This window comes from Centroberyx gerrardi, chromosome 5 (assembly GCF_048128805.1).
Source record: "Centroberyx gerrardi isolate f3 chromosome 5, fCenGer3.hap1.cur.20231027, whole genome shotgun sequence".
Lineage (NCBI taxonomy): Eukaryota > Metazoa > Chordata > Actinopteri > Beryciformes > Berycidae > Centroberyx > Centroberyx gerrardi.
In genome coordinates, this window is record NC_136001.1 from 2,939,754 (window position 1) to 2,956,085 (window position 16,332).

General features: G+C 41.1%; 1 protein-coding gene across 5 annotated transcripts in view; it reads left to right on the forward strand.

Annotated features, from left to right (window-relative positions):
- plekha6 (pleckstrin homology domain containing, family A member 6) overlaps positions 1-16,332 on the forward strand; it is a 117,592-nt gene that overhangs the window by 59,199 nt on the left and 42,061 nt on the right. For all 5 annotated transcript variants that reach the window (XM_078283486.1, XM_078283487.1, XM_078283483.1 and 2 more), the window contains exon 6: positions 803-903. In XM_078283486.1, the coding sequence (XP_078139612.1) occupies positions 803-903 (101 nt within the window). The remainder of the gene's footprint in view (positions 1-802; positions 904-16,332) is intronic.

The window sequence follows — 16,332 nt, forward strand, 5'->3', positions numbered from 1 at the left end:
TTGTATGATTGCACAAGCCCTTCCCCCTCCCTCCCATCTCCCTCTCTCTCTCTTTGCTTCTCCCTCACTCGCTCTGTGTCTCTCTCTCTCTCTCTCACACCCACACACATATACACACACACACTCACTCAGCAAGAGGGAGGCTCTTGTGTCGGTGCAGAGCTCCATTCAGAGACAGAGAGAGAGAGAGGGAGGGAGGGAGCAACGAGAAAACAAGAGAGAGCGAGGTATGACGGGAGAGAGAGAGAGAGAGCGAGATAAACACAGAGAGAAGCGGATTCCCTTCCAGCCGCTGAAATTTTCATGCTTTCTTCCATTATTCAATCAGCGCAAGTGCTCCTCTCGCTCTCCCTCTTCTTCTACGCTGCTTATATTTATCACCGTTGGATCCTGGTGTGTGTGTCTGTGTGCGTGTGTGTGTGTGTATGTGTGTGTGGGAGTGTGTGAGCCATTACCACCGCTTATCACAAGGACCCTCAGACCATAATGGATATCTATTCTAGGAAGCCGTCACTGTGGGACCAGTGTGTGTCTTCAGATTGCCAGTCCAGCTAGAGGAGGGAAGCAGCTCTGACTGCGCTCCGGTGTTTGAATCCAAAGCGGTCTTAATCCGTTTTGCTGTCTTTAATTCCTGCAGGTGTGAATGAATTGGCTTGGGCTGTAATTGTTTTTTTTTTGTTAACATATACTGTACATATATATATATTAATTCTAACCACGCCGCTGGAATGTAATCCTGTTTCACTGATGCTTATGGTAATGTTTTGGTTTTCACTCTTGAATTCCTTCTGCCTCATTCCAGACGAGAAGGAGGAGGTGGTGTTGGGGAGTTTGCCGCTGCTCAGTTTCCGGATCGGAGGAGTTCAACCATCGGATAACATCACCCGCAAGTTCGCCTTTAAGGTCAGTAGCGTCCTGGATGAGGGACGGGGTGGGGTGCTGGAGGGGTTTGCTGTCATCCTTTCACAGCCATATCTCATTAGGATGCATTAGGACGCATCTCATTAGGAAGTATGTGTTATTGTGCTTTATGCAGGGGATGCAGCAGGTACTGGGTAGCACAGATGAGGGCACATGATTTCTGAAGGGCGAGACGTGCAGCATAGTGCAGAACACTCTTCACAAAATGGGTTTATATAATGCTGGAAAATGGGTCTTTCTTGGCTTATACCATAGCAGAACCCTTTACGGTACAATATGGAACCCTTTAAGAAAGGTTCTCTATAGCAGCGATTCTCAACCTTTTTCATATCAAGGACCCCTAATTTAGTCCACATTAGGGCCACGGACCCCCATTTATGAGATATTTTCTCTCTGATCCAAATCTGAGAATATTTTTATTGTCCGATATGGTTTTGTCCAGAATTCCATGACCATCTGTATTGTAGGTAGAGAGATAACAGTGAGTAAGTTCTTGTAAATGAAATAATGGTGAATTTAACAATTCATCAATTTACTGGGGACCCCCTGGAACCCCCTCAAGGACCCCTGGTGGTCCCCAGACCCCACGCTGAGAACCACTGCTCTATATGTTCAAATGGTACATAGAACCTCTACAATACTGTAAAGAACCCTATAAGAATACATGAAGTGTTCCTAACCAGCGTTATTGAAAGGACTTTAAGAACAACGCTGGGTTCTTTAATCTGATTTACCAGTTGTTGTTTTTTTTTTAATCAAATCAGAGGGTTCTTGGTTACCCTTTGATTAGGGTAAACATGAACCCTTGAAGAACTCTCCTTTTGCAGTGTGTATGGTTGTCCTATTGCAAAACCAGGATTGATTGATGTTTGAACTTGCCTCTTGCTTCACATTGCTGTGGCTTTATGAAGGGTGTTGGTTTAGTTTTGGATGATTGATAATAGCTCACTGAGTCACATGGTATTATCTATGATTGTTTAAAAGCCCCATTGGGAATAACTTTGGGATTGGAGCCTCTTCGGAGTGGGGGGTTGATGGCTCTTCTTGGCATTGGAGGGGACCTTGAAATAAGGGTTCTACTGACATGGGTTTTTGAAGGCCAATACTGATACAGATATTTTGGAACTGAAGCTGCCAATAGTCAATATTTTGTGCTTATATTCAAAATATTATATATTTTTTGTCTTGTCAGGGTGGAAAAGAAACAGCATTTAGGATAGTGTATAATAAAAATATGAATGCATCCTTGTGTGGAATCCAATCAAAATGTCTTAGAATCAATACAGGTTAAGGGGTTCCCATAGACAACCAATGTAGAGTTGATCAGTATCTGTAATCAATCAAACTGCATCATATCTATCGTATCAGAGGTGGACCCCACTGACTGGACGAGATCTGTTTTTTTAATAAAAGGACCCAGGACCCAGATATTGGTCTAACCCTACTTGAAATGACTGGGCCAAGACAGCGTGACTGGTACTATGGTACTATGCAATGGGAAGACTTGGAAGTGAATACTGGAGTTCTGGGAACACTGACAGTGTCCGGTCAGGAATATTAGGTAATTAGCAGAACCCTAAGTCTTGGCAAGCTGTCAAAGCCACATTGAGTATATTTGCTCAGTGTGTGTGTGTGTGTGTGTGTACATGCTGGGCATTGCACTGGACTTTGCACCACAGTGTGTATTGGGCATACAAATGACCAACAGAAAGCGATTTGAACGAAACATGCCGAGAATTGAAGGGAGCGACATAGGGACAAATAGTGATTGCACTAAGAGAAAAGACACAGAAAGAGGGATTGATAAGAGAGAGGGAGAAAGAGAGATACACAGAGGCAAGAGTGTTGTGAAAGAGAGAGGGAGGACAGGGAGAGAGAGCGCTGTCACTGTCTATGTCTCTCACCCTGACGCTGAGAGGGAACAAGGCTAACATCCCAACTTACATAAAGCTTTACTCAGCAGAAACAAACACAGCTAACCTACATTGCATCCACATGACGCATCGTCTCGTCTTTATTCAGCACCAGGAACACTCGCATCCAAACAACATTGTCAGATGCATCTTTGCTTGTGCTACTTCTGAAGTTATTTTTGTCCCTGTTTGTCAAAGCTGTTGAAGTCAGTCATCTGAAGAAACATAGCTTTGATTTATTCGCTAGGAACGGTGATGCTAAAATCTGTCTATTTCGGTCTTCGATTTTGATTATCTCACACAGAAACATGTTTTATTACAGGTATACCAAACTCCCAATAAGTGAAGTCAAACTCCAAAGCAAACTCATTGCCTCAATGTGTACAGCCTATCAGCACTCTACTCTCTTTCAAGCATGTTATGAAATTATGAAGCGTAATCTGACATCCTGCTTTTCTGAAGCTCGTATTTTGATCTCTGCAGGTATTTTGTTTGGCTGTAGAGCTGGTACATTATCTAATTTTTATTTAGCTAAAGCCTAGACTTTGAAAATGGCAATGTGATCACATGAGCCGTTTTTTTGCGTTGAAGTGGATGTTTCCCTGTGGTCACACAATGTAGTTTTCATGTTGTGAAGATTGAGTCATGAATTGTTGTATTCATGAATGTGCCACACAGCTGCTATGAAGCTCTTATTCAGGTGTTACAAATATGTTATAAAATTGAGTTTTTGTAAGTGCTTCCAACTTTTTTTGACACGTTCACACATTTTATACACATTTTATACACAATTGTTTGTATGACTGTTGAGAGCCTGCACCAATGGATATCTTTCTGATATCCATTCAAAACAGTTTCCAAGCTGTTTTACTATAATTTTTGGCAACGCTTTATTTTCCGGGTCCGCAATTTCCTAATAATTTCCTAGAAAGGAACTGTTAATTTCTTAGGAAGTTTCCTGGAAAGAACCATTACATTATTTATTAATTATAGGGAAAATAGAGAAACAGTTCAATGGTATTTGGTAGTTGTTAAGTACCTGGTAATTTCTTTTAGAGTTTCAAAGACAGAACCATGAAATGATGCAGTAGTTGTATAGAAAATTAGAAATTAGAGGAAGGAATTCAACAAATAACTAATTATATGAATAATGACTTGGGTTACCAAATTGACCTCTGCCTATTATTTTTCCAGTAAATAGTTTGTAGTTTTGCAGTTCTTTCCAGGAAACTCTTTTAGAAATTTACAGTATATTATGGACTCCACCAGACTACTTACATTTTCTATATAACTACTGCATCATTTCATGGTTCTTTCCAGGAAACTTACTAAGAAATGAACAGTTCCTTTCTAGGAAATTATTAGGAAATTGTGGACCCCAAAAAAGTAAAGTGTTACCTAATTATTACCATGCCTTAATGCCATGTGAAAATGTCGTGCTCATTTTGGTTTATGTTGAACTTGCCCTCCTCCTGCACGTTGCCATCCATCCACATTGCATGCTGATTATGGGGTGCAGTGTGACAGTGCTTTATTTGTTTTGGTGTTGACACTGACTTTCTCTGTTAGGCTGATGGCACCAGAATGGTTATGACGGCTGTGGTGACTGGGCACTAGGGCTGTCAAAATTGGCCAAAAATGACGTTAGATTATTCCTTCTAAAAAAACACATAGGTTCGAACCATTCGAATATCTATTTTTACGCATTATGTCCATAAGAGGGCAAACCAATACAATGAGAGACATAACTACTTGTATAGGTATATTTATTTCAACATAAACATGTCTTTTAAAAGATCTACATACCTACACATTACAAAATAAACAAATAAAATAATGTCCTATACCGTAAAACTTCATTTAAAGACCATAGACCTCTCTCTCTCTCTCTCTCTCTGCGCCGTGGTTGGTGCTAGAGTGAGAACTGAGAACGCGCTGTGTCTCAGAGCAAGATCAAATGAATGATTCGTAATTGACATGTTATTCGATAGCCTAATTTTTATACAGGTTAGGTAATATTCATACTGGTTTAAATAAACAATTTGACACAACTTTATCTCGAGGTTCCACAATTTTGCCGTCTGACCAAAATCCGAAGTATTTCCAAACAGGGCTTTTTAGATTGCTCGGAGGGGGGTGTGAACTCTCTGCCATCATTACCACACGGTTGTTGTTGAATTATTCGCTCGTTTCAGCTTGACCTACATTTCATTTTCAATCAATGAAAGTGACATTGTGTGACTCCTGTCCGTCATGCAGTGCATTCAGTGCAGCGGCCCAGGCCCACGCGAGAACTCGCGAGGCAGACAGCTGCGGTAATGCTGCTTTTTTTTTTCCCTCACAATCGAAAATTAATTTTCACAATCGAATGTCTGTTTGTTTTTTTTACAATTTGATTATATAATCGAATTTAGAATATTCGTTGACAGCCCTACTGGGCACCAGAGTGTGTATTTGCCTGCTTGTCCTTATGAGAGCAATTTAAGTTAGGGCTAAGTTAAACTGATATATGTGGCTGATATTGTCCCTTTATTAAAACTGGAATCTGTTCCAGTCAGTATCATCTACCTCTGATAGATATGATGCAGTTTGATTGATTACATATTTTTTGTAGAATTCATCAACACTACACTGGCTGTCAATGGGAAGCCCTTACCCTGAATTGATTCTAACGAGACGTTTTAATCAGGTTCCACACACATATGCATGAATATGTTTTATTATTATCATTGCTCTTACTGCTATCCTGGGTTTCAATGGAGAGTTTTAATGTCCCATGGTGGTCTAAATGTTGTTTCAGAGGCTTTTCCACCCTGACAAGAATACAATAGTGGTTACACTGAATACTTGGATTTGTATTTATTGATTTATTTTTGCATGAAAATGGTCCAATTGAAAGATATTGAATATTGGTATAAAATATAATCTATTGGCAGCTTCAATCCAAAAATATCAATATTAGCCCTCAAAAACCCATAGCGGTCGAAACCTAGTTGAAATATCCATGAGAGGCAGTGAAGTGCCATCCAGCTGAATTTACAGATACAGGGGTAACTCAGATGTAAATAAAACATGAGAGCGATTCCCACAAGAATCCCTGAAATGCAGAAACAACTCTAGAACTGCACTTCGGCAAACTCAGCAGATTTCTCTGTATTCAGTACCAAGGAACATCCACTCAGTGTTTTGGGAGGCTCACTCCTTAAACTGGAGTAATCCACAGCCCACTGCTCCATTGTTGTCGTAGCTGTGAATAGCAGCAGATTCTCACTCACAACAGGAGCTGTTTAATCTGAAACCTGAAACAGCTCAGATTCCTCCGCTTGTGCAAAACTGTGACCTTATAAATGGGCTATTCATCTAATGCAGCTCCACACACAACTTTGTGTGTGACTGAAGATAAAAAAAAAAAAAAATAGAAAGGTAATTAATATCTTAAAGGCATACTGAGCAGGATTTTCCCCCTTGAAATGGCATAAACTCATCCAAAAATTATCCTACTCAATCAATAGGCTACTTATGGCCCATTGGTAGTGTGTGACAGTGTGTGTGTCTGCAGAGAGCCTGCCTTCTGCCTGGATTTTCTTATTTCTGAATGTTCGGGACGTTTCTGGGCATCAACTTTTTGGCAGTGGGTGTGTACGCCTGCAACCAAAACCACTGCTGAATCGTTTTATATCTAAAAGCCACGCTGGGTACGGTAGCGGTCCTGAACTCTAACACAGAGTAACTAGAGTTCTGGTTAGAGCTAGTGTGTGTCATGAGCTGGCAGCTAGCTACTGTTGTTAGCGTAGCTTGCTGTAGTAGAAAAGCTGATAGCTAAGCTAACCGGCAGCTACCTGTCCAACAGAAAACAGATCAAGTCCGCGTCGCTCTTCATCCCCATCCTCTTCTTCAATACTCTCCAACGGGTGAAAGCCAACCCCAGATTCACTCTCATTTTGGAACAAGCCTTGTCTGCTTGCCGTTTCGTCTCGCGGACGACACAACCATCACAGGACTCATCTTAAACAACAACGAAACAGAATACCGTGCACAGATAAACCGTGCAGTTACCTGGTGCACAGACAATAACCTTCTACTCAACTCATCAAAAACTCAAGAACTCATTATCGACTTCAGACGCAAGTCAAATTCCAAAACCCCTGTACTCATCTCTGGCGAACCCATATCCATCACTGACTCATTCAAATTTCTTGGCACTCACATAAGCAATAATCTTAAATGGAAGATCAACACAGACCACATCTTTAAAAAAGCCCAGCAAAGACTATTCTTTCTCCGTCAGCTCAAGAAATTCAGAGTGAGGAAACATCTCCTGCTCCGTTTCTATTCAGCCATCATAGAAAGCATCCTCACTTCATCCATAACAGTCTGGTACAGCAGTTTGGACACTCACTCCCGGAATAAATTACAGCGCATTGTCAACAAATCATCCAAAATCATTGGCATCCCCCTCCAATCAATCGAATCACTTCATCACAAACGGACAGTGAAAAGGGCAAGAAAAATAATTTCTGACCCCACTCACCCAGCACACCATGTTTTCCAGCTGTTGCCCTCTGGGAGGCGCTACAGTTCTCTGCTCACCAAAACAACCCGTTTTAAAAACAGTTTCTTTCCAACTGCCATACGAACTCTGAACTCCCTCTGACAAATTCCATTAGTGTCTATGCTGTTATGGCCATGAAACGTTATGCAATACATGTTATGTTTACTGTACTGTGATGTGGGTCTTGTACTGTATATTGTATTGATTGTATGATGTACTGATGTTCTTATGTTTCTATGTTGGAACCTGCTTAATGTATTGAAAACAAATTCCACCAGCCTGGCTGTGTGGTCATTAAATAAATAATCTAAATCTAATCTAATCTGTACTTTTTTACTGGTTTTTACCGCTCTGGCAACCGCAGGGAGGAGGGGTCAACTTTAAAAGTTTTGTTTAGTCACAACCAGCAAAATCCTACTCCGTATGCCTTTAAAAGTATTCTGAATTAAGCTTATCATTTCGAATTCACAGTAGCTGTCCCTTAAATCTCTCCTTTTCTCCTTATTGTCCCACCGTTTAATGGCAAGACATTGTGTTAGGTGTTTACTGATAGTAGGGCTGTCCCGAATACCATTTTTGGGGCTTCGAAGCTTCAGTGAGAATTACCCGCAAATATTCGAAGATAATCTGCCTTTTCCGGACGTGTTTGGACGTGTGTTAAGGTGGAAAACTGACTTTTCCGGACGTATTTGGACCATGTGTGCAGGTGCACGGAGATTCCCGGTGAGTGTACAGTGATATCTGGTAATTTGCGACAGTATACGTGAGTGAGCTGACAATTAACGAGGCGTGTACGGTGACAGAAATCTCCAGTACACAAAAGTTATCCGTTCTCTGGGAATTACGGACGTGTGGCGGCCCGAATATCTCCTGGCACGTCGCCAGACATGTCCGGATACAGTGCGTTTCCGTATGCGTGTACAGAGATGTACAGGATGGAAACGTAACTTTTCGTCCAATGAATTAAAAAAAACAAAAAAACAAAAAACAACGCAGTATTCGAATACTGATTTGGACGTCGATTACCATGGCAACGGTAGAAGCTTTGAAGCTTCGAAACATTCGGGTCAGCCCTAACTGATAGAGTGGCAAATAAAAAGGAGGGTAAACTATCTCCTTATCTCCAATCACCGATAGAGATACACGTTTTTTTGTTTTATTTTTTTGTTCAGAAATGTATTCATTTATGCTTTTTCTGAAAAGACTCCATGTTCATATTACAAAAGTTTGCTGCTGCTTACTGTGATGTACTGTATACTATGAATTGACCTCATGTCAGACTAAAAGGTGGTAAACTCTATTCTACAATTTAGAAGGGGGGTAAACTGAGTTCAGGTATGTTTACCCTCCATTACAACTCACTGCTGGAGGTTATCGTCCTCCAGCAGCGAGTTGCTTTGAAGACGGCAAATTAGAAAAGGCTGGACCTCCGTCTCAGAGGCAGGCCGTGTTTGCTTACTTATCATTTACGCAACACGCACAAACGAATCGTGAGGATTCTTTTTGAGGCAGCCAAGGAGGCACAGGTATTTACAGCATAGACAATCTGGGTTTATGGTGTAGCACATGATAATGAAAAATCAAACAAGCCTTGTAGCCTTCCTAAAGATGCTACAGTTCATGGTGATTGAAAAGCTTCTTGTGGTCAGTTCTTAGCACTTTGTTTTGTCTCTGAGCTTTCGGTGATTACTTAGGTATGTGGTCCTAAGTGTACAGGCAGACGGCATGACTATGAGTTACATAACAGATAAGTGTCAGTGGCAATTGCCTGCCGTGGTCGGTTGAGAACTGTGCTCTCTAAGCGTTAATGCTGGCCAGTCCTCTGTTTGTTGCAATACAGAGTATGTTTTTCTGATTTCGGCCCCGGTAGCGTCTCGTCTCACAGGACGGGATCCCTCGAGGCGTCGTAGAGGTGGGGCTCAGATAGTTTGGCAGTTTGACTCCAGTCCTGTCTCAGCATGCTTCCTCCAATGCTGGCTGGTGATTCCTGTCCAACCGCTTCTACTTATGACTGCGAGTTCAAAATGACCCATAGACTAGAAAGAGACAATGCAATGGGGAGGTAATGAGAGTCTACAGCCTCTGACCCCGTTGGTACCTGTCTGGGAATTCCACAAGTACTCTTAAAGATGGATTGGTCTGAATTTTTTACAGGTTGGGGTTAATTCTGTGGAGATAAATCAATCTCTGTCTAAACAAATTTCACATGAACTAAGCATTTTGAAATCTGTCAATCCTAAAATCATGATTTACATGATTGTAACTCAAATTCTGCAGTCATGTGTCCTTGAGCAAGACACTGAACCCCATACCTGCTTACTCATTGAAAGTTTATTTGGATTAACAGCATCACATAAACCTAAATGTAAAATAAGTAACTAGGTCCTCATATCCAATGTATAATGAAAAAAAAAAAGAATAGTTAAGCTGACACCAAACGACCAATCGATGGATTTTTTTTGTTTTGTTTTTACATCTTAAACCTTGAGACTGTGCCCACATTCAATTTCTAGACCCTGACCTTTAGATATTATTAAGCAGTTCACAACTCAAAAAAAAGTAGTTCACATGTATGAAAAAGCTATAATAGATATTCGACAAAAACAGGAGTGACTTCCAGTGAAACTAAACCATAACTGAGATGTTGGAGAGGGAAAGGAACCGACTCCCGCTCTTTAGGAGTGTTGTTTACCATCTGACGCTCAGGGAGTGAACTGTCGAAACCTGATCATACCCGCAGCTTTACCGACAGCTTTATCCTGCACCGGAGAGGGGAGAGGCAGAGGTGTGGCCATAGCTGAGAGGCAAAATTTATAAATATGAGTATAAGAAATTTCTCTCTCTCTTTTGAGTTTGAGTTTTCTGAGGGCAGCAATCTCTCTGCCCGCAAGACAAACCCGCAGGACACTTTTAGAGTGTTATGAAGATTGTACCTGCAGAACTTGGGTTACAATTTCATTTCTGGATTTGACATGGATTCTGAAAATCATGACTTTATGATTCAGATTCAATTCACATGTGGTTTGTTTTGGGCACACATGTCTCCATATAGTAGACTTGTAGAAAGCTTAACAGGTAGCAGCTTCATCCGACTGTCCTTGTTACCCCCTTCCTCGGTCAGAGTAAATTATTAAACAGGAACATTAGCTGGTGTGTGAATGTGTGTATGGGTGTGTGTGTGTATATGTATGACTCAACAGGCAGAGTCATAGGACTGGGTTACACCTACAGGTGTGTATGTTTCTGTGTTTGTGTGTGTGTGTGTGTGTGTGCGAACAGTGTGCAACAGAGCTATCAGGTGGCTGTGAAGAGACAAGTGTTCATTCCTTTGGGGCTTTTGTGCTACTTCCTGTTCGCCGTTGTATTCATCCCCCTGGCTCTGCGTTAACACTCACCGGTTTGCCCTGCTACCCAATCCCCTCCCAAACAGAGGATTAGAGAATACTAAGGTTTGAGAAATATATCAATTTAGCGATATATGGGACTGAGATTGGGAGATCCTTGGTCCACGTCTGATATAATGGAGGTTCCTCCCTGATCACATGGTTTTATTATTATTATTTTATATCAGATGTCTCACCAGAGAAATCATTCCTGTGTGGTGTGGGAGAATTTTACTCAACTGTCTGTAAAGCCTGCAGTGAAACCTGCCTCACCCTGCCTTAAAGCTGCTAACCCACCTAAAATACTTTCATTGGTATGACTTTAGGTGGAGTTTTAGTGTCCCATGATGATCTAACTGCTGTTTCAGAGGCTTTTCCACTCTAACAAGAATACATTTCTGGGGGGAAACACGGAATGCATGGATTTATTTGGCATGAAAATGTTCAAATTTAAAGATATACACAAAATATCAGCTGTCAGCAGCTTCAGTCCAAAAACATCGGTATCGGTATTAGCCTTCAAAATCCATATTGAAGGAAACCTTGAAGATACCTACATGTCTGTATGCATGCAAATGTTTTTGTTTTTGTGGCTGAGAATAGATCCTCCCTCACTTCAGCATGTTTGTATGTGTGTGTGTGTGTGTGTGTGCCCATTCTCGCCATCAGACATCTGTGTGTGAAATGTTTACAACACAACCGCATTGTGCATGATGCCGTCAATGTGTTTTATTCTGAAGTTTTGCAGTCTCACAGACACGCACGCGTGCGCACACACACACGCACACACCACACACACACGTACACACACTTAGCTAATTCTACTGTGTTGTGAGGCCACGGACCATACCAAGATAGAGATGTCACTGACGTGTGAGAAATTCGCAGATCGGGTCTTCTCACAGCTCGCTCAGGCTTCTGGCACAGCTGTGTGAATCTGCTCAGCAGTCTGTTTACATGTATAAGAAGGAGCCAGAGCTGGCGCGCTTTATCCCTATAGCCCATGTTATGTGCTAATGTATCTTTTGTGCATTTTGTATGAAAGTACTACTCACACAGGACTCATGGGATAGAGAAATAACCCCCAAACCTCTTTGTCCTGAGGTACACTACCTGACACAGATGGAACCCATGGGTGTCAGCTGGGTATGGCAAGGTGTGGCACTCTCCATAACTTAACCAGTCAAGTCAAAAACTGTCAAAATGTGATCTTGCAGATTTTAGCATTATAATTGAGAGTGATGATCCAGCAAAAATCACCAGAAAGTTATTCGAAGGCCATATCTCAAAAAAACACACTCATCACATCGACCAAATAATGATATCTTGTCAGTCATCAGTCATAAATGTTTTGTTAATGTAAGTGGGCTTGGATGTTTTGGTGGTAAATGATATTAACTGCAGGGACTTTGCATAGCTTTGGGTTTAGTGAAGTGTATAAGGAATTTATAACAACACAGATTGCACTGCCTGAAGCAAAATTCAAAAGACATAAAAGGTAGAAACAAAATGTGTTTGTATTTACTAGTGTTGTCAATGTTGCAGTGCTGCTGTTAGCATTTTGAAAGCCATGTTACAGTAGTATGTGTGTGTGTGTGTGTGTGTGTGTGTGTGTGTGTGTGTGTGTGAGGATAGCCAGGGTAGCATTTCAATAGCCTGCATTGACTGGTGTTGCATTTTAAATGGTTGCATTGACTGCATTTCCTGCGGGCTAGGCTTGGCTAGCTAGATCAAAATACACACCCACACACACATACACACACACACACACACACACACACACACACACACACACACATACCCTGCTTCAGAATAGTGTTGATAGAATATTGATGAGGGGAGGACGGGTTTATATAAGAACAGAGTCTTACGGTCATCATCATATAGCTTATCTTTCTCCTCCAGGTCTGAACCACAAATTATAAACACTGTCAGTACATCTAGACGTGTGCGTGTGCTTGTACACACACACTCACACATACTCAGAGGCACGCTGACATAAATACACATTGTATATTCATAGCAAGCACTTATGAATGTCATGACAGAGATTTCCTGCGATGCAGACAATCAGATCATTTCCAGTGTGTTTCAACTGTTTGACATGTTAAAGGGGCTCCGTGTGTCATTTCAGCATCAATAAATCTTTGCTACATGCATTTTGAGACATTATTATATAATTACCGTAAACAAATGAGACCCATCATGGAGAGGATTGTCAGCTTCTAACGGCCGCTACACTGCATTTGACATTGTGTGCCAGTGGGTCGGATTTGGCAGGAAACCTGCTGGATCACTTTATGGCACACAGGAAGAGGGCGCTGTTCTTCCGGTGTAATTTGATTGGCAGTTCTGGAGTTTCTGGCAGCAGATGGTGGAAGGAGTAAAAAGGCCGATGGAAAAATCACTTCCAACACGTTTATCTTCTTCAGCAAAGCCAAAGACACCAGGGAGGGGGAGAAAGGACAGGAAGCAACGGGGTTTATGGGAAAAGTGGTCATAATTTGGAGAAAAACTAGCACTAACAATTCCACTGCCGTGAGATAGAGCACTATTAATAAGACAATGATATACTGATGGCTAAAAATGATAAAAAACGACTGGCTGATTAACTGGTTGTTAATTTCTCTTTATCTTTTATGGACTGGTTTAACTATATGAATGTTATTCAGACCAATATTAGACCAATATATTAGTTTGCTGATATTGTCCCTTTATTAAACTGGGATGTGGTCCAGTCAGTATCGTCCACCTCTCACAAGATGGATATGATGCAGTTTGACTGATTAAATAATTTATTGTGGAATTGATCAGCACTACACTGGTTGCCTATGGGAAATCCTTACCCTGAACTCATTCTAATGAGACATTTTGATCAGATTTTGAGTATAAGTATTAATGAATATGTTTTTTTTTTTTTTTTTACTATTATTAGTACTAGTAGTATTGTTGCTATTATTATAGAATTTTTTGGCATGAACATTTTTTCGAATGGAAATCTATGATATCATGAATATCATCGGCATCATATCGGCATCAATAACCCATATCTGTATTTTATTATTATCTGTGACACATTCCCAGGGTAAATAAAAGTTCAGAACAGTGTATGTCCACACCTTGGCCCTAAGTGATAAGATGTCCTCTACCGCTCAGCACTGGGAACAAATAGTCCATTTTTCACAGCACTCTGGGTTCATAGAGCACGGCGTTTATGGGAGGTCACATTCCCTTGAGGGGTTAGAGGGTCCATTCCTACCCCTGGGTGCAGATATGGAGGACATAGACTGCCTGGGTGCAGATATGGGATGGGGAGGGGCGTGAAGAGAAACAGAGATAGTGAGCTATGAGAGAAATGCTTGGCCGGTGTACATCAATGGTGATGCTGTGTGTGTGTGTGGGTGTCGGCAAAGGCTAGAGTCATAAGGAAACCGCCAACTATGTGGGATTCGAATTCACGTCACTCGGAGCAGAAACGCTGGCACCTCAAGGCCGGTACACATGATCACTGGCAAAATCACTTGTCACTTGGTGTTGTGCACCGCTCAAAATTTTGTAATAGGTAATAGGTGTGGCTGTTTTTGACCTTTGACCCTGTTTGCCACTGAGCTCTTCTAATCAAAAACTTTGAGACATAAGCAATGATGTAAAAGATGGAGAAGAAACTTATTTGTGTGTTTCCTCTATGACAGTTAAGTTAAGTTAAGTTTATTTTATTTGGCATGGACATCACAGTAGCATTAGAATTGTAACATACATTTATGCACAAGGACCAGATGCACTGTGTTTAGTGTTTGTAGCGAAACGCTAATTTACAACACCTGTCCACAGGAGGCTTTTTTTAAAAAAAAGTTAAAATAGAAAAAAAAAAAAAAAGAAAAAAAAGATAAGAAACAGAAGGAAAAAAAAAGACTGATTGTCCAAATGAGGTTTTACGTATTGCAATGCGACAGTTACCGTTTATTGAGGCCCGTGTGCTGACTCTACTGGTGTGCTGGTGTCTTGTAACAAATTCATTAAGCAAGGAAGGAGCATGACCATGTAGGCATTTAAAAGTAAGCTTTAAGTTGGAATAGCTTATGAAGCTTTCGAAGCTGAACATATTGTGTTTCTCCAAGATGTGACAATGGTGCCACCTCATTGTTTTTTTGTCCATGATTTTTATTGTCTGGTTATATAGTGATATGATGGGTTTTATAGTTGTTTGTGAGGCTTGTGACCAGGTAGTGATGCAGTATGATAAGTGTGAGAATATCATGGCATGCATGTAGAGCTGGGCTGTGCTGAATGGCAGATACTTTCTGATGAGTCTGAAGCAGTTGAGATTTGATTTAACTTTTTTGCAAATATTATTCACTTGTTTATCAAATCTTAGATGTGAGTCTAAGATGATTCCTAAGTACTTGACATTGTCAACCTCACTGATGACCTCATTCTTTATTTTTACCACGAATCTTTCATTTTCGTTTGCGTATAGAACAACAGATTGAAACAGTTTTTTTTACATTCAGTGTACATACAGAATGTAAGGATTCAGTGAGCTGGTCAGCGGCCTTGCTAGATGTTCTGGCAGATGTATAAATGACCGTATCATCGGCATACATTTGGCAGCCAACCCCAGGACAACTCTCAGGTAGGTCGTTGATATACATGCTAAATAGCAATGGACCTAGAACTGACCCCTGGGGTATCCTCATGCTATTGGCACGGAGGTGGACTTTTCCCCATTGACTCTCACACATTGTACTCTTTCCCTGAGGTACGAGTCAAACCATTGTGAGGCATGATCAGAAAATTGGAATTTAGGAAATTTGGATATCAGCACACTTTGGTTAACAGTATCGAAAGCCTTTTTTAAGTCTAAGAAAACTGCTCCCACAGCATGACCTTTATCCAAAAGACCTTTTATCTTTTCAATTAGATAGCAGTTTGCAGTCTCAGTAGAATGTTTGCATTAATTGGAGTGATACATAATCTCTACATCAGTATTTTCTGTTAACACATTTAATACTCACTGCAACCTTGCAATATGTGACATCTTTGTGTGAGCGTTATTCCAATCAGCAAATGCGAACATCCATTCATGCGACACGATCTTGTCCAATTTGTATTGATGAGTAAAGAAAGAGCTACACTGAAGCTGCCCTATGCAACTTTGCACGATAGCGGCTCCAAATGGCAGCGAGAGGTAACTGTTTGAAAAATTTGAATTCAATTTCATTTGAATTCAAAACCCAGAAATCCTGTAAGGTGACGTCAGTAAACTGCACACAACCCAGGCCAACCTGTGACGCTTTATACCAAAGGGACAAGAGAGACAAAAGGTCTATCCTTGGTGAGTCCAGCATTCTTTGGATGGAGTGCTTCTCGCTGCTGTTTAGGAGACACCTTTGGATTTCACTCTTACGTTTTGATCCTGTGTGGAGTTTTCTCAAATGTGACCATACCGACACTAGAATTTAATTTGGACAAACAAGGTGAAACTACGGTGTCGTAAGTAGTGCGGATGGGACGCTCTGAATGGACGCCCTTTGACCGCTATGAATGGACGCAATTTGACCAC